The 26,585-nt window shown below is 39.1% G+C and overlaps 1 protein-coding gene across 1 annotated transcript in view; it reads right to left on the minus strand.

The window, feature by feature from the left end:
• Positions 1–26,585, minus strand: part of FREM2 (FRAS1 related extracellular matrix 2) — a 146,809-nt gene that overhangs the window by 54,472 nt on the left and 65,752 nt on the right. Inside the window, exons 3-6 of the mRNA XM_074913776.1 lie at positions 7,561–7,707; positions 5,112–5,342; positions 2,307–2,432; positions 1,163–1,414 (exon numbers count right to left, since the gene is read on the minus strand). Of these exons, the coding sequence (XP_074769877.1) occupies positions 1,163–1,414; positions 2,307–2,432; positions 5,112–5,342; positions 7,561–7,707 (756 nt within the window). The remainder of the gene's footprint in view (positions 1–1,162; positions 1,415–2,306; positions 2,433–5,111; positions 5,343–7,560; positions 7,708–26,585) is intronic.

A 26,585-nucleotide genomic window follows, 5' to 3' on the forward strand; every position in this document is an offset into this window, starting at 1 on the left:
GCCCTCAATGTCCCTGGCCAGATTTACTTCTATCAGGGCTTTGGCCTTCCTAACCTGATCCCTGGTTGCTCAGACAATTTCTCTGTATTCCTCCCAGGATACCTGTCCTTGCTTTCACCGTATGTAGGCTTCTTTTTTGTGTTTGAGGTTGTCCAGGAGCTCCTTGTTCATCCATGTAGGCCTTCTGTCAGTTTTACCTGACTTCCTCTTTGTTGGGATGCATCACTCCTGAGCTTGGAGGAGGTGATCCTTGAATATCAACCAGCTTTCTTGGGCCGCTCTTCCCTTCACGTCCCTGAAGAAGCCGAAGTCATGTCTCCTGCAGTCCAGGTTAGCGAGCTTGCTGTGCACCCTCTTTGCTATCCTAGGATCTGAACTCCACCATTTAATGGTCACTGCAGCCAGGGTTGCTTTTGAGCTTCACATTCTCCACCAGTCCCCTCTTGCTGGTGAGAACAAGGCTCAACATAGTACCTCTCCTCATTGGCTCCTCTGTCACTTGGAGAAGGAATTTATCATCACTGTGTTCTAGGAACCTCCTGGATTGCTTATGTCCTGCTGTGATGTCCCTCCAACAACAGGGTGCTTGAAGTTCCCGTGAGGATCAGAGTTCGTGAATGTGAGGCTGCTCCTATCTGTCTATAGGGGGCCTCATCTGCTTGGTCTTCCTGGTTGGGTGTCTTGTAGCAGACCCTCACTATAACGTCACCTGTCCCTGCCCTCCCTTTAATCCTGACCCATAAGCTCTCAGTTGGCTCCTCATCACTCCCCAGGTGGAGCTCCATGCATTCCAGCTGGTCTTTGACATAGAGGGTGACACCCTCTCCTCACCTCCCCTGCCTGACTTTCCTAAAGAGCCTTTACCCTTCCACTCCAGCACTCCAATCATAGGAGTCATCCCCCCATGTCTCCATGATGCCAATAAAATCATAGCCCTGCCAGTGTGCACATGTCTCTAATTCCTCTTGTTTATTCCCCATGCCATGTGTGTTTGCATAGAGGGAAATACTTTAAAAACTGCACATAGCGTTCTAATAATGTTTTCAAATCTCAAGATGGCAGCACATGTTTTAACCCAATTTCTACATGCTGATTTGAGTGTGATACTATTTGTAGTTTCTCTCCTGAACTGGAAATATCACTATATTACATGATGTCTTACCATCATCCTTGTCAGGTACAATGGTAATTCGAGTACTGGGGAATTCTGCACCAATTCTTCCCCCCATCGGCATGCTCAGCAAAACATCAAAGGTCTCAGCCTCTTCATACAAGGAGTCATCTATGATGACAATCCGACACATTTTTTCTTGTTCATCTTTGTCAAAGCGCAGAATGCTGTTGTGATCCTCAGGCCTGGAGATGTAGTCAGAGTAAGAAAGTACAGAAGTTGGGGCAGTGCCAGAAGCTGTTCCTGTGGCATAAAAGGAAAACAGTCACTATACATGCCATGGTCATTACGATCCCCTCACAGATGATGAATTTTATTTGCATTATCTTTTCATTTCTATTTACTATATAAGATGGGCTGAAATCTCTGACCATGCTACATTTCTGAGGTCCTTGGACAAACTAGTTCTGTATATAATGCAGTGCAAGCACATGGCTCCTCAAATCCATTTGCAGATTTTCAGTCAGAAGGAGTATTGTAGTCTATCACAAGAAACAAAGACTAAGAAAGGAGACCTTATGAGAATTACCAATTAGTATACCCTTAGTATATTCTACCCATTGAAGATATTGGTGGACCAGAAATTAACAGAATTCAATGAAAACAAATTATTTTGATTTCAGATTACCTCACCAAAAATGTTGCTCCTTCAGATGAAAAATAATATTAAAAGCACAGATATAGAGACCCTGTGCTCTGTGTGGATATAATTAATAGGAGATTGAAAGATGGAGGAAGGAGAAGCATGGCAATTATGCAACGTTATTTTATACCATTTTTTTTAAGATACAGACAAGTAAAAGATGTCCTGGGAAATCATTGCAGTGCTTTCAGTTTTCTTCACTTTCAGATATGTGTGGCTGCATATAAAAGTCTTGCAAAATGATAAAGAACTCAGATCCTCTTCACCTTCTAACAAATCTCAGTGATTTGGAACATGATAATTTTTCAGCTGTATTCAATAATACTCTACAACAAATTGCAGAGATGAATACATTTCCAGCTGAGACTGAAGATATTTAGATGAAAAAGTAATTAACATAGTTATAAAATATGTTATTATGCCATAGACGGAACAATTATTTTTTTTTGTCTCTTTTCCATTTTTGCCTTTTTTTATACTAGATTGTGTTACCTTGTTGTGTGTAGCAGATAACCATCAGTTCCTGGCTCACATCTCCACTTCTCCTAACTGGAATAAATAATTCACCAACATCTTCTTCAACAGTATAGGTGGACTGGGGAATAAAGACAGTTGATTCTGCAAAGACAAACACATTTGTTTATTTAGATTTATGGCCTCATAAAGTCACCTGTAAAATAGTTAGGAGCATTTTAGTGTATTCTAAAGCACAACAAAGAACTTGTATTTATCAGCAATGGCATTAAATTTTAAGAAAAACTTGGAGGGTGAGAGAAGTAGAGTTTCTTAGTCTTTCAGAAATGGAAAAGAAAATCACACCATTCACAAGTCCTTACTAAGTAGTCTCTAATGTGATTTACTTACCTAGGGTTAATGGTGCAAGATTGTTGGGAGAATTTGTCCACAGGGTCTATATTTTTATTGCTTCCATGGTATTTCGTGATTAACTGTTAATCACAGAAGTATCAATAGCACAGCTCACACACAGGCAGTGGTTCTGCAAGGCCATTATTTAACTTACTGCATCGTTAACCATGAAAATCATTTGGCGTTGAGGATGCAAGACTGAGCTCGTGATATCTGACTTGGACATTTGATTTGAGTTGGCTACATGTCTATAGTCCTGTTTTACTCAGAGGAGACATAGCCAATACAAGTCAGTGAAGTCTTGAGAGCAATCTCAGCTTAAATTGTGTTGGAACAAAGAATGCCAAATCTGTTTTTCAGGTAAAAAACACCAAAAATGCATTTTAAACTCCTTCATTATTTTATACTCATAAACAGATTGCTGGAGTTTTATGATACTGGGATTAGGGATCAGTTTTGTTCTTGTTGTCTCAAAAACTCAAGAACAAAAAGTCGTTATGCATATAATTGTAAAGCACCATTACTGTTTCATTAATATGATCGCAACACAAAGAGAATATAATTCTGTACAGTATCAAATCAAGTGGTATCAGCTGACTGCATAAAGCAAAATTTTTCATTATTTCAGACTACTTTGGAAAACAATATTCTGAAAATTGTCATGTGACTTCTTCGAAAACATGTTCCAGGTTTTATTTCTCCAAGTGGAAAATACTACTAGGATGACTTAAGGTAAAAAGCCTGCCCTAAAAATGCTGTTATTCAGGTTTGATAAGATCTACACACTTTCACTATTCCAGCAAGTCAAAAATTTAATGTGAAAACCACCAAATTCCTACATTTTTGTTTTAAGGTAAAACAAAAGTTAACACTAAAACTCCCCAATTTGTTCCTTTTGTTTCTTCCTTTAGAATGAATGGATAAAATGAAAAACTCTATCCTTCAAAATAAAGCAGGGATCTGACTTGCTCTGTTTCCTGTCTCTCTCATAATTGTACAACTGGAGTAAAATGACATTATAGAAGTTTAACAGACCTTATGAACAACATAAAAAGTCCAGAGGAGAATGGTCTACACCATCTCAGCTAGTATAAGAAAACACAACCTTATGCAGCCTGTTTTTGGAATAAAACATTAAATAATGTTCCATACACCAAGGGGCTGGTACAGCTTTCCAAATAAGCTCATTATTTTGGGGCTAAGACTACACCATTCAAATAAATGAATTTTAAAATAATTTTCACTGGAAGCAGAATAAAACTTTTAATGTTTCCTATTCAGTTAGCATCTGAACTTGTTATACCCTGCACTCTAAAAGACTATTAGGAAAGCCAGTCCCTCACCTCTCTATATTTTTCCTGTAGAAATGCCTTGAAGTTGTGCATTTGATTTTCTCCTATGCAACTTCACTTTATATATAATTACTACAAATTCTCTAGGACTGTAAAAATTATCTTAATACAAGAAATAGAAAAAACTATTGTTGGCATTAAGAAGACTCCGATGATTATCTTGAGTTGTGCTATCTCACTGATCATAGAAAAGATAGAGAGGTTTAATACATTTTCAAGTAATTTAGTGCTTTGCACATTAAGCACTATTTTTCCCAGTGACTAAATATAAATGTCAGATAACCTCTGTCTTAACTTGCATTTGTAAGGAGGAACTAAGAAATGTCTGACAGTTTTCAAATGTTTTATTAGGGAAGACTATAAAAAACAAGCTGTTACAGTCGTTCAACACAAAGATTCCTTAAGGACAGTTTTAGTGTGACCTTGGCCCATAGGTTCAAATGTCTGGATGAAGCTGAAAAGTAAAGCAACCAGAGCACATGCAACTTTTTTTTTTTTTTTTGTAATCAGTTTCTTTCTTCATTTACATTTAACCATAATTTTATTTGTTCTTGAAAAAGCTTGTTCTGTGCTTTGTCTAGTGAACCTGTCTTACTGAGCTTCTCAGCTTGATATTAAGGCCTAACTGATGTAATTGTTCTGCTCTGCTCCAAGACCCAAACTTGGTGGGACAAACCAGCCTGGACTCTCCTGTACAATCCTCTCCCACATGAATTACCAAAGCACAGTAAATCAAGTCAGCCTCCAGCCACCTGTGCAGATACACTCTGTCTGCAAACACAATGAACCAAAAACCGACTATACCTGAAATGAAAACCACACCGAACCAAACTAAACAACCTAGAAATAATGTAACATATAAAACATGCAGGTATATTTCATCAAAGCATGCTACCTTAGTTACATAATCATGAATCCCTTAAAGTGATAGAAGACAAATGGCTGCCCAATGTCTGTCTTCAGAAATATTCTGAGGAAAGGTAAGATTTATTACCCACTGTTACTCATAACATTTGCTGTCCAGTTTATCTTTTGGTATATGCACATATTGGCAGTACAGTTCTGGAAAGGTTCTTACCATCTCCTGGGTCAATAATTTCCACCGTGCATACATCAGGAAATTCCAGAACTGCCATGACAGGCTCAGAAAGAACAATTTGAAAGGACTCAGACTGTTCATGTTCACCATCACTCAAAATCCGTACTCGCCATGTAGCTAAGGTTTGGCCAGGATTAAACTGCACCTGCTTCTGGGCTTTTCCTCTGAAGTCTTTATCTTTCCTTGCAGTGCCATCTTTGGTGCTAATACCTACCAAAATCAGAAATTCAGGTCATTAAAAATATTACTTGTAATTTTTCTCTCATGATGTCATCTTTAAAAATAGACATTTTAGAGAAATAGACCTTTCACAACCTGAGAGTTTTCAAGCCAATTCTGTTACTCTCGATCAGTTTTATACTAGTGTCTCACATAGAGGTGGAAGCACATCAATTAACATTATGAAAGGCAGTTTGGACAGAATTAGCCAAAGCAAAACTCTTAGAAAAACTCTACATTCTCTGAGATTACAGTGAAGTTTCCATTTCTCCGTAATTCAACCACAGATGCCCCAAAGGGCCAACAGATTATTTTCTCCCTTTAAAATTCTGGGTTCTTTTCTGTTCCAGAACATCTAAATAACATGGTGACTGAAACCTTCAAAAATATTTCTCTTAGAAAAAAAAACAACCCACACCTGGAATGTTCAGCCTTCAAGGGGAAAGCTAAGGAAAACACAAAGACACAAAGTGTTAAAAGATAGGAAATAAGAATGAAAGAAGATGTAAAATCTGAACCATTGTGGTCATTCCCACTACAATAAACATTTTAAAAATGTTATTATCTTCCATTTCAGTGTTTGCATAATGACAGTCATTAAACTCAAGTCAAGTTGAAACTGCAAAGCCATGGGATAAAACCCAATATAGCTCATCCCAGCAAGACAGCACAGACCTTACAACCTCGGACTCAGCCTGCTCTAAAATGGCTTTTCACTGGCATTTCCCTCCCAGGTTAAGGCTGTCTGACAGGCCCTCATGGAAATTAGACAGTCCTTCAGAAGCATCTCCAACTCATGCATTTGGCTGCTGAACACCACAGTACGACTCAAATCTGTTTTTCTCAGTTTTTCAGAAAAAAAACTTACAACCTCTTCCTTCTCTGTTTCTTCCAACTTCACTGTTTAATGTATTAAAACATATCACCTTTTCCTACAAACCTTGCCTTTCTTGCTTCCTGCTTGTGTAGGAAGTCACAGCTGATGTTTTACATAACCTATAACCCTCCAGCCCCTTTGGCACTCTACAGACCAGAAAGGCCAGTAAGCATCTTAACTAATATCTTTTACGTTCTTTCCAACTCTGTAATTCCATTTTTCAGGATTAAGGTAGTCAGAGGCAAGTTATTCAAACTGCTTTTGCTGAATTTTGAGTCAGCTCAGTTAAGAAACTGAACTTGAATACATAAGTGAAAAATTTTTTAAACACTCTATTTAAAGGATTGGCACATCCTTAATTTTGCATTTCATTCATCTCTTTTTATTCTTTAACTTTCTTTAAAAGAAATATATTCTTACAGTTAATTCACTGTTCAAAACAGGCTTCTAAGCTAGATCCAGTTAGTTAGTGCCTATACCCCTTAAATCTAATTCCAAAATAGGTGTCCTAACTATATCTCAATACCTGAAACTCAGATTCTTATTCAGGAAGAGACTTAAACAGAAACCTGATTTCTAAGAATGAGCTTGTGCTCCATGCCAGGTAAATGCTTACATATATCTTCAAAACCAGCTTGAAATTAAGCGCCTTTTCTAAGTAGTGTAAGCTCACCATAGGTTTTGACATGAAACTGTACAAGGATAATGCTCCCTGGTCCAAATACATCACTAAGAAGAGGATGGGAACAGATCCAGAAGCTAGAGACAGGTGTGAGGTTGCAGGATATGATAACACAATCTTTTTTCACCTTTTCACCCCCCAGACACTGCAAAGAGCTTTCAACACCACCTGTATCAGCCTGTTGACTGCCCACATTGACTGAAGCAAACGAGCCTAATGCTGGTAGCTGCTAATCCAGTCCAGCTCACAATAGCCTTCCTGAAAAATTATCTATGTTTATTGTTGTCTTTCCCATTGCTACAAGTGTATTTTCTTATTACAGTAAAAATAAAATCTGGACAGGAACTGTATTCTGTGAAACAAAACCAACAGTGCTATCAATCAAATCAAAGAAAGAAGGACTGGGTCTTGCATTGTTAAGTCAAAAATTAATTGCAAAAGCCAAAAAAGTGAAAATTTAATCATATAACTAAATAAATCATATACTTAGCATAAAAAAAGATACTTGCTTTAATAAATAAACATACCCCTTTGAATCCAGCTTGCTTAGTATGAAACACTCGTAAAGGTATATAGCTGTATTGATACTTTTATCAACTAGCTGGCCAGTGATTTATAGAAGCAACTGATAAGGTTAAAACTGAACTTACTTATAAAAGACGTTTCTCCCAAGTAACCTCTACGTTTAAGAGCAACATCAAGATATTTGGAGTCTTCATTTACTAAATAATACTCCTTTTCTAAGGAGATCCATGCCCAGTTTAGGCGAAAATGTTGATTCTTCAGCTTATTGCCTCCTGCAAAACAAAATTATAAATTTATTCATTTTTATTTTTTGTTAAATGCTATTTCTTCTTTTGAGGTTAGTATAACCTGTATCCTGAATAAGATGTGTATCTTAGCTGGACATTACAATAGAAAGATTTTAAAGCTTTAAAACCAAGAGATAACAAGTAAAGAAGTCAGCCACGAGGACAGTACATATATATAGTACATATAGGTCAGTACATACAGGAAGGTTTTATCTTAGATGCATACAAACTAGTCACATTCATTCCAGAGCATGCTAATTTTCTTCTTTTTCAAGGGAAAAAGAACAAGAATTAATAAAAATATATTTGGGATGCCTTTTTCAGAGATTAGAAAAATTGTGGATGATCCAAGTTTCTGCAGAACCATACTGTTATCACCAAATAACACACAATGTAGGACAACACACAGAACTTCCTTGGTATGATCAGACTGCCAGAGCACTGGAAGACCCTTAGTATCCTGAGAGACCGGAGACGATAACTACCATCTTTTAGACTGCATTTACACATGCAGCCTGTTCTAAAACTCAATATTTTATTCACTGAATCTAAATTTCTGCTCTTACTGCTTTAGAATTTATGCATCAGCTCTATATGGTTTTAGGAACAGCCGTCACATCTTCCTAGGAAATGGTCTCAACAAGATTAAGTATCCCCGATACACACCACAGTTCATAGCTATGCTGATGCCCTCCTCAGTTTATATGCTTGTAACTGTTGGGTTGTATGACTGCCTCTGTCACCTAAGAAGATTTAGATATACAAATGCTTGTTGGAATTCTCTTGATCTATTTTGAAATCACCTATCTTCATGATACGATGAATATCTCTGAGTAAGCTGCTGAGATGTGTTTTGAGAGTCAATTTTCAATAGACTAAAAGCTGTCCTCACAGTTCTTTTTACACAGGCACAACTGTAGCAACATGTTCCTGGTGAATAAAGCAGACTCCACAGATCCTTTCCAAGGTCTCTACTGTAGCAGTAGCACAACAGTTTCTCTGCAGTCTCACTGAACACAAATGGTTTCTGTGCACTCAAACACTGGGAATTGAAAGCACAGGACATCAAGCAGTACACTCAGCTAGGGAAACTAAACAGTCAATTGAACTAAGCCAGGATCTCTGGCAGGCAGCTGTTGATGGCATGTCCTTAAATTGAAGACTGTATTTCCTCTTACAATAATCAGAATAACCGTCACAGTCTACTTCAAACTAAAATGCCCATGTATTTATCAACAGAAGTAGGCTCCCTTTTTGAAGCCAAAGCAATGCAGGAATACAGAAAGCATCCCTCAAAGTTTTGGAGGGGATGATATGGAAGTGACTTAACTCCAGCTGCAAAGCACTAAATCCCAACCTAAAATCTGAGCATGTCTCAGCCTAATCTCTCACTCCCAGCAAAAATGAAGCTGTTCTGTCTACAATTAGTTTGTACAACTGTAAAATGACAGGAAATGTTTATTGAAATGGCAGGCTTCACAGAGTTTTTCTTAGTCTAAAAAAGCAGTCCAGAAACAACAAATGCAAAGAGATGGCACTCTAAGGTCCAGTTAAAAATGCTGGGGTTTTGTTTGTTTGTTTGGGTTTTTTTTGTGGTTTTTTGTTGTTTGGTTTTTTTTTTTTTGTTTTTTTTTTTTTTTTTTCAGTTGGAAAGGTAATAGCTGAAAAGAGCTAGCACCCATTTCACTGACTATAAACCAAGTATTTGTACAACAGGCTGAATATCTCAGATCGGATTAACATCTTTCTGATAAAATATAGCATAGCTCTACTTTCTCATATACAGTTTACCTCCATCTGTTCTCTGATTTTCCACAGCAGAAAGGCATTTCTTGTCAGTGTAGGGATTCTGGATGCCACAGATAAAAGGGCATGACAAATCAAGTTCTGTATATCATCCTATCGGATGTGTTTGCTATTACTCAGGAGAATCCTCTAATTTCCATTGCAAGAATAAAATAACCTGTTCAGCTGACTGAAGGCAGATGCTCACTCAGCAACTGTCTTCTGGGAACATTGGCTTGCTTGTATGAGAGGCTGTAGTCTGATTTCCTTCCCACAAGGTGCTGCTACAGAACAAGGTTTGTTCAGGTAACAACTGTCTGAAGTGTGCAAGGAATTCCCTTTAGAAATGAAAGCTTCTGTACACAATCTAGTGAATAAAGTAATTCTTCTGAAGAGAAGAGAAACGTATCTAAGTATTCAGTTCACTCATGGCTTAACTACTGGAGGAAGAGCCAAATGGAGGTTGGTTTTCCCGTTCCAGTTTCTTCTGTTCTGTTCCTTGAAAAATTAGGTAGCGCTTCCATGTGCTTCTACTCCGCTTCAAAAATAAGTCTCTATATTTCTTTACTGACCTGTCTACTAGAAAAAAACACAACCATACTTGTGTAATCGTAAAGGCAATGGTACTGTGTAAACAACAGGAGGGAAATGGTTACTGGAGTATCGCACTGCACTCCTTGTCCTGCTTCTTTCTGCTCTTTTCATCTCTATTGTTACTGACAAAGGGGAAGGCTACAAACACACATACTAAAAATTGTAATGAGCACCACAAGAAAACCAATAACTATAGTTTTAGCTATACCAGAACTTACATTAGGTTAGTCATATGTTAGGTCTTCCCATTAGTGTCTCGGACAAATGCAACAGAATATGTCTTGTTCTTTAATCTAGTGAGAAAAGCCATTTGTGTGCCACCCTCGAACACACTGCCTAATTTAAACACAATTTGACAGAGGGATAAAAGTTTCTAAGATATAAATGGAATGAATATTTACTGCCAGTTAGAGGAGAAAGAACCCATTAGTATCACTACTGAGAAAAAAATACCGCTGAATGAGCTTACTACACATGAGAATGTCAGACATTGGAAACCCCCCAGCTGAAGGAAAAGCTTCTAGCAGAGTTTGTATCTTTTTAGACAGACGAAATTCAGACAGGGGACAGAAAGCAATAGGAACTCTGGCATCATTTGGTCTACTGTCCAAAGAACTACTGGCTTAAACATGTAGTGAACACAGGTACACAATCTACAGCTTACAAAGAGTTAAGAGTTAAGATTTATCTCTAGTGCCTTAAATAGTTCGATTTTAAATGTAAACTATATTTGCACATAATTACTGAACAAATTAAAATTACAATACAAGAGAAAAAATCCCAGCTGTTAAAAAGGAACAGACATATTGAGAAATTTCAGTAGCCAACTACCAAACCAGTTCATTCCTGTCATTGTTGCTATGGAAAAAGCTGAAAGTATACTGAGTTAGAAAAACCTAAAGAGATATGAAATTTAGGAAGAAAAAACCCAAGAAAGGCAATATTTAAGATTTAATATTGTCTTAATTCCACCTATTTCTGGATTTCAGCAGTTCTGTCTATTTTTTTCTTAGAGTAAAAAAAAAAAAGCAGAAAAAAAAGTATTATATCTAGGGGGCTTCCAGCAAGCCTCCATTTCTACGGGCCTACTTCTGCCCCTGAAATATATATTTTTCACCTTTTAGGATGTGCAGTACTAAAACCATTAGTTTTAGAAATTTAAGAAAAAACCCAAATAATTTAGATCTTGCTTGCTTCACTTTGTCCTTTTTGTGTTCAGAATAAATGTTTTCTAAATTATACAAGCCATTTCATGGCCCAGTGTCCCCAAAGAATAAAACCAATGTTGTTGTTGTTGCTATTTCTATTGTTATTATTATTGTTATTATTATTACTATTACAGACCTCTGACACAATAGAGCAGGAAGCATATGATACTTCTTATCTAATGTCAGTTATTTATTTTTGGGCTAGAAATCCTAAACTGTCTTTATAGCCAACATTGGGAAAGAGGCATTTTTAAAGGCAAAATATTTTAGGCATCAGTTTTTGAATGAGATTAGCCGTGCCTCAGAATATGCAGAAATACGTGTATTTTTCCTCAACAGCTGTTAAAGATGATTCTTGTGACCAGTTACGTTGCAGACGTTTTTATTATAGTCATGTAATGCTGAGTAAGATTAATTCCGCAATGCATGAACTAGATGAAACTGTCTTTTCTACAACATAGTAGAGCAAAGCACCACACAAACATAAAGTCTGTAAAGAATATTAAGAGTACAGCTCTCCAAAATTATAAATAACAGAAATAAAATTGCACATGCCATCTTAATTTGGTTCCTTGTTACATTAATTATCTGCCCTACAATAATATCTCCATAGGCAAATGAATTTTGCATTGCTCACAAGTGCTTCCCTTGGGCATAGTCAAACATTTAGCTGCTAGGCAAATAATTAAGGTACTATACCTCAGTGACAGTTTTGCTTTTGTTCCTCTCCCAGACAAGTGCTTGTAATGCAAATATATCAGAAGTTTGGGGAGGGAAGCCATTACTAGAGTGCTTTTAAAACTAAACAAAAGGAAGGAGGGCCATGTTACAATGAACTAAGTCCAAAGTAACTTTGCTTTTATATCAGTGAGAAGTGGTTGGCAAGATGTTGCTATAGTGATTGATGCACGAAAACCCGATTCTAGAATTTTGCCAGAGATCAGAGTTCAGCAGTGCTAAATCAGAAGATGCTAGACAGGATGTAGTGCAGTGAGACCATGAGAAATGAGATGGCAAGAGTTCTGAGCCCCAGTCAAAAACTTTGCAAGGAGCTAAAGCTAAGGATATAGAGTAAAGTAGGTCATAAAGTGACTTCATGACTCTGACTTCATGACTGACTAAGGCTGCTGAGGACAATACCCTCTGAAAAGGTTTGCTTGAATCTGAAAAGTCAAAGACAGATCTCACCCAGAATAGATCTTTATAGAAGTCTTGTCAGCAAATTGCTCACCTGTCAGAAAACAGTGATATACTATTATTGCACAGGTCATAATCCAGAAATTCCTAGAAAGATCAAGTCATCCAGAAACTCCAGTTTCAGTTACTCAACAGGAATAAAAGAGGAGAGGGAAGAGGGCTTGGTTAGTAAACTGGTTAAAGGGAAAATATTGAAATTATTATTCCAATTAAAGCATTTATTTTTCTAACCATGCTGCTCAGAGATCTAAAAAAAGATGTAAAACCTCCATGAGAAATACAGATTAGATTGTCATAACTTTCTATCATGCTGCAAAGAGCTTGAAGAAGGAATGAATCAGTTCCAGTTCTTTCCACAGATCACTGTGCTCTGTGAAGACAGTATAAAATATATCTCTGTCATTAAATCGTGTCTCTCAAGCACTGGCAGCCTGAAGGGCATTCCATAGAGAATGTCTGATTCTAGCTTTGCTGTCCCTAGGAGCTACCCCAGAACCCCAATTCATAAACAAAAGCATACAACCACGACACAGTGTTCAATGACACAATAGAAATGGATATACCTTGATACAGATACTGGCTTCCCTACATGGTATCCATGGCAGAGGTGAATCAGCTAAAGAGTGATTAACCTGTATAACCATAGGCACACAGACTCACTGTGTCCACAAGATAGAGCTGTCTGCTACTTGTAAAGCTTTATGGTACAACATACCTGCCTTCTTTAATCACTAGGTGAGGCTGTTAAATGGGGAAAAAATAAACTCCTATAAATTCTGCCAGGGCAAAGAACATATATGAAACAACCGGTAAATAAGGCATTAAGAAAGAAGAGTTTCTTTACAGCTTTTACTCTTGGTCCTTTCTCCTTTCTTCTCTTATCTCACTTCCTAAACAGACTGCAAAAATATGTTAATAAGGAGCACCAGAGCAACTGTGAAATATTAACAGTTCACCTATAGTTCAAGAATCACTGTATGGCATAATTAAAACCATAGGAAGACATCTTAACAAATGATGTTTCCTCCCTCTTCCTCCAGCTCTTTCCAGGTTCTCCTACTGCTTGCTGATTTGTCTGCATGTTTGCAAGGGCTGCAATCTTTCCCTTTTGGTTCAAAATATTTGATCTTACTGGATGCCTCATTCAGACAGGGGGGTTACTGAAGTCGGCACTACTCTATCCTTCATGCTATGGATCAACCTCATTGCAGCAGGTATGTGAAGCATCTGAAAAAAAGAAACCCACTCCTAAATTTGAGTTCAACCTGCAGGGAAAACAAAGACATAGAGGAAAGAAAAGGGAATTGTCCATTTTTAGACATCTGTTCCATTTTTTCATCCTCTGATTAGCCTCCTTCTGTACCAAGCCAACTTCGTTAATATATACCAGGATGAAGTTATCTCAGCCATTTTATTAGAAGTAAAATCTGATGTGAAATGCAGAAATCTTAGTCCCCAACATCACGATTCCTCATTTAGCCATGAAAATGACTGTCAATCTTACCACTTCCCAAGTTTTTTGATCCCATATTATTTGCTAGTCATTATCCATGGTTTGTACCAACGTTTTTTGCCAGACTAGGGGAGGAACACACAATCTTAGGTGATTCTGGTAGTCAGAATAAATATAGAGAAGACATTATATGTTCAGCTCAAGACACATAGCTTCAACAACTCTGATTTGCCATACTGTGTCATAGTCCCAGTACATTCTAGCTCCAGGTTAAAAAGGCAAAGGTCTCAAGTAAATCTTTTGTTTGCCAAACTATTAAAAAACCCCTACCTATAAAATAGATTATAAATGTTTTTTATTCAGTGCATTGGGGCAGGACATCATTGGACTAGATGACCATTAAAGGTCCCTTTCAACCCAAACGATTCTATGATTCTATGGTCATATGCTATTCCCTCTGCTGTGATCATCGGAAGAGGTACATCCTGTAAAACTGCCTTCATTTCATATAGAAAAACTATTTGCAGAAGTGAAACAAGTAAGTAAACCCAGTACGTAAAATATGCCATTAGAATGTTTTGAATTTACTTCAACAATGCATAAGCTAACCTAATAATTTTATCCAATTAGAAACCCATTAACATGCTTCATCTTTATAAGTCTTTTTCAAATGTACTATAATGGACTCCAGTCATTAAAATAACTTGCTGAAGTCTGCACCATTCCGCACTCTATCTGACACTGTAACTCAATATATTCGTAGAACAACCAAAACCAATGTCCTAAACTAGCCCCTAGTGATTAGGGACTAAAACAATGCTTTCTCTGACTTCTCATGAGAAAACACACACTTCCCAGCATTATGGACTTGGCTTGCCTGGAGTGTAATTGCTGGTATCCAATGAACTGCAGACAGCTTCCGTCTTTCAGTAGTTTCGGTAACTTTTTTGCTTCTGTTTTATGTCTACCCCCAAGAAACAAGTTGCAATGGCCACATATGCCAGGGCTTAGACTAAGTAAATGCTTGAAGTCACGTAGCAGAAAAAAATATCTGAAGAATACCGTATAGTTTCTTTGTTACAAAAAGAGAAGGGGAAGTGAGAGAAGAGACATGAATGCAAAGGCTAGCTAGTGCATATTAAATTTTGATCCTAGTAAAATTCAACTAAGCGTAACTAAGGATGTCTCCAAGCACAGTCTGGAGATTCACGCTGGGTTAATTTAAGGAATTCCCAATTCAAGCCTCTGCCCAGTTCTTCTGCAGGAGATTAACCAGATTCTGATTAAAAGATTAACCAGATTTTCATTTACAGAAACTGTGGAAGCAAACACGCACCAACTTTTCAGCCAGTGCATTTCATAGCTTTACATTAATTTCAATTTATATCAGTTCAGTACAAATAACTTAACCAAGATTCAGGATAGCATCATTCTGATGATGCACAAAGAGGCTGTGAGCTTTCAAAGGGCAAAACAGACAGAGAGAAATGCAGTTTGAATCATCAAAAAAAGATGGTGGAGTACTATGAGTGTTTGAAATCCTTTATAGATATTAAGTGGAGAGCTTTGTAACTGATTTAAAGGGAATCCAAAAGATCTTCTTGCTGGTTTGGGATTCTGTGCTGTAAGCAAGGGATTAGCTTTGCAGGAGCTGAATGCTTCCCACTTCTACAGTTCCAATGGTGAATATGTAAATAATTTAATGAATTCAGGGTACTACTGAAGTGCTACTAATTGAAATGCTTAAGCACGTACGCATATATGCTGCTCAATCATTGTCTGTAACAGAAAATAAAGACATTGAGCTACCCAAAAGTTCTTAGCAGGACTGAACAAAGTACAACTGGGCAAAAATTATTCATATTATTCCTTCTGTCCCTCAAAATAACAATCCATCAAAATCAAAGTTGTTCATAAAAAGCCTGGCTTTGATTAATCTTCTTGCTGAAAATATTGGTAGAGAATAAATGTTGAATTTTCATCTTTTTCCGCAATCCGCCTTAAGTCTTTTAGGTATATAATTAGTATTAGGTATCTGATATTGATATTGTAACAAATTTAAACTAATTTTTAATGCAAAAACTAAAAATACTAAACTATTTATTTCTTTTTTTTTTTTTTTTTTTTTTTTTCAAATTGAAAGGCCTAAGCTTAATTATTCTGCAAAACTTTATAAGAATGTATAAGAACTTATATCCTGATTTAGAATAAAGTATCTCAAAAAATTTTCACAGGATAAAAAAATGTTCTTACTGCTCTGCTCCAAGACTCAGCAATTGTTCAGAATTCATTGGCAGAGAACATACATAGAATAGAATTCACAGAATCACTTTAGCTAATGCTTTGTCCTGACAATCATACTCTAGAATTTGATTAATCTCATTTTAAAGTAGACACTTAAAATATGTCCGATACAACCTAAATTTTCCTCTAAGAGAGCAAGGAATTTAAATTAAATTAAAGGTAGGCTAAAAGTAAAATAATGGTAGTTCATTATACACAAACACATATATATTATTTATACTAATCATACATATTTCTATATTAATATATTCACAAAAGAATGGATATATAATATTTGTTCTATGTACATATCAGCAATAACATTACAGCACTTTAAAATCTTGCAACATTCACAGTGCAGGCAGATAGGTTACTGTGATGACAATGACCAGAAGATCAGATCTAAATCCCATTGATACATCAGGTCATCACACAGTTTATATGGAAAGATTTCTTTGAAAATTGAAGTGCCACCAAGTATCAGTTCCATAGAAAGTGTATTTTCTAATTAATATAGGCTTATTTTCATTACAAATCAGAACTGACATTGTTTTCTTTGCAGAAAAACTTTGTCTCACTGAATGTTAACAGGAGCAAGGCATTCATCACAGAATCTTCTCAAAACAATTCCTAATCAGACTCTACTCTCTTAGTCTGCATGCACTATTGATAAAAAACCACCAAGCCATCTACAAATGGTGAAAGTGAGCATGTTACAGGATCAGGATACACTATAAATAATAACCTGAAGCTATGCTGAATGCACCTGATTTTGGCTAGTATTTGAGGTCAAGCAGTCACCAACAGGCTGGTGTTTGGAAGGCAGATCTCTGAGAAACTCAGGTGTAGCAGGCACATGCGAAAGTTGGTGTTAAATTGAATTTACAAGATGACAGATAACAAAGCAGAAGAAAGACTATTCTGCCTGTCACTGTTTCTAAGGTGATGAAGAGGAAAAAAAAAGTTAAGGGAAAAAAAAGTGTGCCAGATGTCTTTTGGTTAGTATTGCCTTATTTTCTGGGTACTTACAAGGGACTATTTTATTCAGTAGCAATCCCTGCTGATAGCATTTATTTGGAAGTAGTAAAGGACGTGGAAGAGAGTAAAATGTTTGGGAGCTTAATCTTCCTTCTGGAGAACTAACTTATACAAACAGAATGAAAAGAAGCAGGACAATACCAGAACCAAGGGGATGGACAGGTGAAGATGCATTTGAAAGGGGACTGCTGAGAGCTACTGAACACAACGTCCCACTAGACCCAGAAGAGGGAAGGTACCAGGAGGTAGGGTTGTCTGTAGACTGCTCTAATAGCAGCACTTCGTTCTCTGAAGTCTTTGTTCTTATTCTAGAGGTAAGTCCTTATTTTGAAATTATAGTTTAAGTTATTGCATATTGAATAAAGCATAACCACTTCTTCTCAGCAGAAAAAAAAAATAAATAATCAAGAGTAGCCAAATTCAGTAGATCCAGTAAATAACCACTACCGGTAAAACACATTATGATTTTCCTCAGGTCCCAGGGCACAGGAACATAATCAGCTGGCTCCTATTCCACAAAAGGTGAAGACAAGAGACCTGCCATTTAAGGGTAGGATTCATACAATCTTTTTTTATCATGAGAAAGACAGGTGTTTAATTTAAGCTAGCTGTCTAGGCATAATGAATGGAAAGAATCGCATCTGCAGGAAATGCAGGTACACCTGATATGCACAGCTGAATTACCCTCTGGAAAGATTTGGCCTATTCCATTGAATATAATGGGAGAATGTTCAACCCATCAGTCTAGATAGCTAACTAAAGCCCAATGACATGATTTTCCTGCGTGCAAAAAGGAGAGTCCCGAGAAAAGACAAAGATATGACTAGTCCTGAACTGTAATATGGTAAACTTGTAAATTCAAATGCTTTAAAAGTAATCTTTGGAATACCTGAAAATAACAACAAAAAATCCATTTGGTTTAGAAGGATTATTCTGTTATTCTAAAGTTATTTCCATGTTGTCATTAAAATCATTAGCACTATGTGTAGTCACAAACTAATTTTGCATCAGGAAAATAATTTATACTTCCTTGTGAGTATTAACAAAGAGAACCCAAACATACCACTCAAGCTGTCATATCTATCATTAAACAATGCCCATATTACCTAAAGCAGAATTCCTTTTTTCCTAAGGATCCACACCCTGCACCTCCCTCTGAAGAAAAAAACCCTCCACCTGGATTAGTAAGACTTCATGCATGCATGGCCTGCAGCAGTAAGTAAATTTATTAGATCTCTGGCAACACACTCTTAAAATAAACTTAGTCTTCAGGTCTCTGCTTACTAATTTGTTTTGTGGCGCCAGACAATTTCTCCCAAAAAAACAGGCTCCAGCTGAACTGAAGCAAGGTTCATTTCCTTGTCTCGCAGAATAACGGGTTTAGCTCCACTAGCTTAGTTACTGTCCCATATGGGACTTTCTTTTGGTTTATACCTTCAAAGCAGTACTACACACATATTAGCCTGTAGGAAAATGGCTGTCATTTAAAGCCTAATCAGACAAAGTGTTAAATTTTAGGGTCATGGGGTATCCTCAGTCTGAGTCTTGAAACTAATGAGTAATAACACAAAAGTCTACTGTAACCTCAAAAATGAAAGACATTCCAACAGAATAGGAGCTAGAAGAAATATGCTTACAATCAAAATATTATCTCACTTAATACTGTACTATTTTAAGAAATTCCTTTATTCGGGGAAAATAATATATCAATTTCTCCTTCTTTAAATAACATTTTAATTTAGAACCCATTACTGCAAACTCCTTCATACGTGCCTAATACTTCAATGCTTGCAATATCATTCTCATGCTTAAAACAAGGGCACATGAGTGGGTGCCATCTGAAACTGAGGCCTCTAATTTTTCATAATGAATCTGAAATTGGTATTTGTGTCAAAATGGTATATTACTCTTGAAGAAGTAGTTTAACTTTTTAACTCTAGCTGTTGTGCGCTGTTTTTGCAGACTGTTTCCCTCATTTCAGATGACAGTCCAGACTCAAAAATCTCAAATTTTACAACCTTAAGAGGAAAATATATACAAGTGGGATTAAAGAGGTGGTTGTCTTTTGCAAAACCTACTCTAAACAAAATGGAACAGCGTTTCCATTTTATCAACAGGACTTGCTATAACTCACTGAGCACCAATAGGAAAACTATTCTTTTAACTCCATGTCAAAGTGATAGAACTGTTTTTCTTTATTAAGAATTCACTTTCACAGAATTGAATTTTGGTTCCTCTTCTGTTCTGGCAATGCAACAAATAAAATGCCTGACTGTAGGAGAACAAATGTCAGGCAGGTCCATTTAACATTTACTTTTAACTCATTTCAGAGTAGTTGTACCAGGTAATCTCACTTAACTTTTAATATTATTTGACCAGAAAAACTCCTCTGTGGTGCCTTTGATCCTTTTTAAGTTATGCCAAACCTATAACCTTTTGCAGGTGATTTAGTCCTGCTCAGGAAGGGCAGAGTGAAAAACTGAAGACATACAAAATTGCTGATACAGACAAGGACAAAAAGGGGTTCCTTTTTAAATCAATGTAACTTTGCCTTAAGACAAGCCTTGTAAAGAGATATTCAAAGATAGTTCTTCTGAGAAGATAAATATTTTGCATTAATGCATTATTTTTTATATCACGACAAGTTTTTTCATGTTTCTTGAGGCCTATCCTATGGAACAGAACTGTATATTCCTAAGACAGCAATTACTATATTCCTATTTTATCTCAAATTCCTGTGCTGCAATCACAATGTATATCACAAGATAAAAAAAGAAATAAATTATGAGAAGCCAAAAATTTGTTAAAACATTCAAGTTAAGATGTGAGAAATCTGTTTAAATATCAAAATTAAGTATAGGTAAGAACTTCTAAAATGAAGAGCAGAATTAAAATTCCAGAATAATATGACTAATGTGAGTTTCCCAAGATAGAAGCTCAACAGACATAAAGCAGAGGTACAGCAGACAGAAATGACTGAAATTATGACAACTCAATCTTGATAGTATGTTGCTTCCAACATGTTATTTCTCTCTCCTTCCTCCTCTCTGCATATGCATGTAATCTTCACTTATGCTTTGAGATAAGTAGTTAAGTTAAATGAAAATTGTGGCAGGTGCACCCACCCAATGAAAATGGGGCTTCTTAGCTGCTGAAGTACGGTAGCTGTTGATTGCCTTTGTTCTCAGGGCTCATGGTAGTTGTTGATTGCCTTTGTCCAGTGGGAGCTGCTGTTGACTATAGATCAGATTGGGCCTGGTATAAATGGAGTCCCTGGGGGCAACTATTCTGAGCTAGTCTTCCTGTTGGAGTGGTGTGGTATACGGTTCTTCTCTTAAGCTAGAATGCTGCCTAAGGAAACTCCTTAAGATTACTTGCGTTGGGATGCTGCCCTCAGAAGTGCCTCAGGGTTGAGAGCCCTCACTTGTTAGGTGAGGGATAGAGTGTTTTGGGTTGTCATTAAACACTATGAAATGATAGGGTGTTTTGGGTTGTTGTTAAACCCTAGAAAGTGGTGCTTTGTTCTGTGTTTTGGATTATTGTTAAACTCTAAGGAAGGGTGCTTTGGTCTGTGTTTTGAGTTGTTGTTAAAACCTAGGAAGTTGTTCTGTTCTTCTCCTATGGGCATTCAAATCTGTAGTTGAATGGTTGCGGAGGGCTAGTTGATGATAATTTTTTAATACTTGGTTGTTTGTTTGGAGAGCTTTTGTAACAAAAATCATCAGAAGAGTTGCATCTTTAAATTTTATGGTTGGAGCACACAACAAATTCTAACAACTCATTTATGTATGGTTCACACTTTACTTGGCTTGAAAGGAGATTACTGGTTCAGATATTATTCCCTGTCTTAATGTACCAGCAGAATACTGCAATGTCTTAATAAGTGAGGAGGCATATCTACATTAAAATCCCTTTATTTATAATATGTTCGGCAAGATTTTTTCAAAATTTACATATTGACCTTCAAATACCAATGTGTGTTTTTTGACATGCCAAGTTGAAGTTTACTTGGCATCACTCAGGCTTTTGAAAAATCCTTGATCAAGGTTTCCGTGACTGTTCTCCCACATGTATTCAGAAATTAAAATCCTTCAGCTTTTTCCCAAGGGCCAGGGAGGCAATGTTTTGGCTAAATCAAGCCCAGCTCCTACTGAATCTGCTGGCTATCACATATAGACAGGTGAAGACCTGGGTATCTGTGTTCTCAAGTTTACATTTTTTACCTTAGTTTGTACAGAAATGTGTGGAGGTGTGACCGCAGCAGTTTCAACATGCCAGCTAGCACAAACATTTCTCAGTTTTAAAGAAAAGTTTTCCCACCCTTTCCTGAAAGGGAGCTACATAGCACTTGCCTGTTGGGACATGACCTCAGAGTGCTGTGTGTCGCCTGCTGCAGCTGATAACATCTCTGACACACAAACTAGAGTGGTTTCCTGGGCTGCAGTGCAACTGGGGGTGCTTAGGAAGTTGCTGAGAAAACTCCTCTTGCCTCAGCCTGCAGCAATCTGCATGATGTTGATGACATGCTGCCCAGCTGTCATCACTTACCTCCTCCTTTTGGCTGGGGGTGTTAAACTTGTTGTTTTTCACTGATTTCATGGCTGTTCAAAATGTTTATTTTCTTTCCCTCACAAAGTCTGACAGTACCCTTGCTACTTGCTAGGATCCCTACTCCTTGTAGGATGCAGTAACATGTTGGAGGCAGAGGCCCATGGGTTGGGGAGGCCCATTCCAGGAATGCCAGAGAAGTCCCAAGGTCTACAAGGCCATGAAGAACAGTGGATAGAGCAGAGGTGACAAGATGACAAAACTCACTAGTTGCTCAGTAAAATTAATAGGACATCCCAGATTGAACCAGCCTGGGCATCTCTCCTGCCAGATAAATGTAGATGGCTACTGAAATCCTTCTAGCTAATTATTGCCATTGAGCCACCTGTGAGAGCCTCACTGTTTAGGAAGATGAGTGTGGTGGTTTGACCCTGGCTAAACGCCAGGTACCCACCAAGTCGCTCTGTCACTTCCCCCCTTCCCCCTTTTCTTCTTAACAGGGCAAAAAGGGGAAATAAAACAAGATAGGAAAAAACCCCCAATCCTTGTGGGTAAAACAAAAGCAGTTTTAATGTAAGCAAAGTGAAGCAAAGGTCTGCATGCAGAAGCAAAAAAAGAAAACAGATTTATTCTCTACTTGCCATGAAGAGGCAATGTGGGGCCTTCGCAGGATCAGGGCTCCCATACGGATAGTAGTTGCCTCGGAGGACCCAGTGTGACTCCACCTCCTTTCTCCCAGCTTTATACTCGAGCAGACGTCATGCGGTCTGGAATATCCCTTTGGTCAGTTCGGGGCAGCTGTCCTGTCCTGGCTGTGTTTCCCCCACTGGAGGGGGCGAGGGAAATGTCGGAGAGAGCCTTGGTGCTGTGTAAGCACCACTCAGCAGCAGCCACAACACCAGGGTGCTACCAACACCCTGCCAGCTCCCAACATAAACACAGCACCGTGAGGGCTGCTATAGGGGGAAACCAATTCCAGCTCAGCCAGACCCAGTACAATGAGATATCCCTTGGATGTCTGTACAGGATAGTTCTTCCACTTCTTACCTTAATTATAGAAGAAAATTAAGGATTTAGCAGGATTGATTGATGAGAGGTGCATAAATTACACTGTCTGGGTTTTCTTATATTCTATAGGACTGAACAGGTGTGGATGTCAATTGATTTAATGTCAGAAGATGGGATGGAAGAAGTATTAATCTTCACACAGATAACTATGCAATATATAAAATGTCACTGATTGATGGGCCACTGTTTGAGACCTCTGGAAAGATGTACATTTGAGCCCATCTATGAATTCTAAGAAACCCGTTGGTCAGGCTGAAAGCAATCTACTGCTGATCCTCCGGTGTAAAACAAACTATGGCTCATAAATATTAATGAAAAACATGGCATTGAGGTCAGACTGACAGGTCTATAGTTTCCTGGATCTTCCTTTCTGCCTTTCTTGTAGATGGGTGTCACATTTGCCACCCTCCAGTCCAATGGCACCTCCCCAGTTAGCCATGACTTCAGGTAAATCATGGACAGCGACTTGGCGAGCACATCTGCCAACTCCCTCAGCACCCTTGGGTGTAACCCATCCGGTCCCACAGACTTGTGTGCATCCAAGTGGTGCAGCAGGTCTCTGACCACCTCCTCTTCCACTGTGCTGACCTCAATCTGCGTCCCCTCCCCATCTCCCAGCTCATGAGGCTGGGTGTCCAGGGAACAGCCAGTGCCATTGCTAAGGACTGAGGCAAAGTAGGCGCTGAGCACCTCAGCCTTTTCCTCAGCCTTAGTTACCATGTTTCCCTCTGCATCCAGTAAAGGAGGGAGATTTTCCCTAATCCTCCTTTTGCTGTTAGCGAATTTATAGAAACATTTTTTATTATCCTTAACAGCTGCAGCCAAGTTGAGCTCTAGTTGTGCCTTGGCTCTCCTAATGTTCTCCCTGCATAACTTCACTGCATCTTTATAGTCTTTGTGAGAGACCTGGCCCCTCTTCCAAAGGCAATAGATTCCCCTTTTGTTCTTGAGATCCAGCCAAAGGTCCCTGTTTAGCCAGGCCGGTCTCCTTCCTTGCCTGCTTGTTTTTCAGCACACGGGCACAGCCTGCTCCTGTGCCTTTAGGACTTCTCTCTTGAAGTATGTCCAGCCTTCCTGGACTCCCATTTCCTTCAAGGCAGCCTCCCAAGGGATTTTGTTAATCAGTCTTTTGAACAGGTCAAAGTTAGCCCTGTGGAAGTCTAAGGTGGCAGTTTTACTAACCCCTCTCTTTGTTTCTCCAAGGATCGAAAACTCAACCATCTCACGGTCACTGCACCCTAGACGGCCTCCAGCCTTTACCTCCCCCACAAGCTCTTCCCTGTTCACAAGCAGCAGGTCCAGGAGGCACCTTCCCTGGTCGGCTCACTCACCAGCTGTGTGAGGAAGTTACTCTCCACACATTCCAGGAACCTCCTGGATTGTTCCCTCTCTGCTGTGTTGTGTTCTCAGCAGATACCCGGGAGGTTAAAGTCCCCCACAAGAACAACGGCACGTGACTGTGAGATTTCTCCCAGCTGTTTGCAGAAAGCTTCATCCACCTCACCGCTTTGGTTGGGGGTCTATAGCAGACTCCCACAGCAGGATCTGCTTTATTGGCCTGCTGGGATTCTAGAGGGCTTTCTGTGAGAGAATGGCCATGTGAGCAATCCTGTATGAGAACAAGACTGATAAGAGCCTCAGCCGAGCAAGAATGCGATAAGGATGTGACCCTGAATGAGGGGGGAGAAACTCGATGAGACAAACAACCCCCGGAAGGGGTTGGGACGGAAGAGGAAGTTACACAAGGCAGGAAGCCTGGCAAGGCTGATGTGGCACTTTTTATCGAATCATAAGAAGGTTTAAAGCGCGGGCTAAGTTAACTGTCCAATCTTGAGGATTTGTACTGCATGTTACTCACGTGTGCGGGAGAACATTATAAAAGGGCTTTCTTAGTTGTAATAAATGGGCATTGCTTGATCACATTGGTCGTGTGCGTGCTCAGCTCTCCTGCATTGGCCCTTAACCTAATCCACACACTCTTAACCCCATTATCACTATTCTGGATTTCTGAGCTGTCATAGCATTCTCTTACATACAGGGCCACTCCACCACCTCTCCTTCCCTGTCCATCCCTCCTGAAGAGCTTGTAGCCATCGACTGCAGCACTTCACTCGTGTGAGGCATCCCACCACGTTTCCGTTATAGCTACTCTGTCATAGTTCTTGTGCTGCGTCATGGCCTCCAGCTCCCCCTGTTTATTGCTCATACTGCCTGCATTTGTATAGATGCACTTGAGATGAGCTAGTGAATCCAACACCCTTTTGTGAGTATGGGCCCCATTCCCCACCAGACCCTTCTCAGGTGCTTCCATGGTTCCTAAAGATCTTTCCCTTCTCTCAAATGAAGTGGCAGAGGGAGAGCCCTCACCAGTCCACCATCGTTCAAGCTTTCCCATGCTTCACTTGAGCTTGTTCCTAACACGCCCAGTGCTTTCCCCATCCCCCCTTGTATCTAGTTTAAAGCCCTGTCAATAAGCCCTGCTAATTCCTGCCCCAGAATCTTGAGTGCCATTAAAAGTCATATAATAGACAATCATGGGATCAGGCCTAGTCAGCATGGGTTTATGAAAGGCAGAGACTGCCTGACAAACCTGATCTCCTCCTATGTCAAGATGACCTGACTATTGGACAAGGAAAAAGCTGTGGATATTGTCTACCTGGATTTTTGAAAAGCATTCGACACAGTTCCCCATAGAATTCTCATAGAAAAACTGGCTGCCCATGGCCTGGATGAGCAAACAGTCTGCTGGGTCAAGCACTGGCTGGATGGATGGTCCCAGAGAGTGGTGGTCAATGGAGCTGAATCCAGCTGGTGGCTGGTCACAAGTGGTGTTCCTCAGGGCTCAGTGTTGGGACCATTTCTGTTTGACATCCTTAGTGATGATTTTGATAAGGACACAGAGTGTATTATCAGTAAATTCAAAGATGACACCAAGTTAAGCAGGAGTGTTGATCTGCATGAGGATAGGGAGGCTCTACAGAGAGACTTGGATAGATTGGCTCGGTGGGCCAACATTAACAGGATGAGCTTCAACAAGGCCAAGTGCCAGGTCCTGCACTTGGGCCACAACAACCCCCTGCATGGCTACAGGCTTGGGGAGGAGTGGCTGGAGAGCTGTCTGGAAGAGAAGGATCTGGGGGTTCTAATTGACAAGAAGCTGAACATGAGCCAGCAGTGTGCCCGGGTGGCCAAGAAAGCCAACGGCATCCTGGCTTGGATTAGAAATAGTGTGGCCAGCAGAAGTAGGGAGGTGACAGTCCCCCTGTACTCTGCACTGGTGACGCCACACCTGGAGGATTGTGACCAGTTTTGGGCACCTCAGTACAAGAGAGATATCGAGGTGCTGGAGCGAGTGCAGAGGAGGGCAACGAAGCTGGTGAAGGGCCTGGAGAATAAATCCTATGAGGAGCGATTGAAGGAGCTGAGACTGTTCAGTTTGAGGAGGAGAAGGCTGAGGGGAGACCTCATCACTCTCTACAGCTACCTGAAAGGACGTTGTAGAGAGGTTGGTGCTGGTCTCTTCTCACAGGTGATTAGTGACAGAACAAGAGGGAATGGCTTTAAACTCCAACAGGGGAGGTTTAGACTGGACATTAGGAAAAAAATTTTCATAGAAGGAGTGGTCAGACAGTGGAATGAGCTGCCCAGGGAGGTGGTGAAGTCACTATCCCTGGATGTGTTTAAGGGTC

This window comes from Athene noctua, chromosome 1, assembly GCF_965140245.1.
Source record: "Athene noctua chromosome 1, bAthNoc1.hap1.1, whole genome shotgun sequence".
Lineage (NCBI taxonomy): Eukaryota > Metazoa > Chordata > Aves > Strigiformes > Strigidae > Athene > Athene noctua.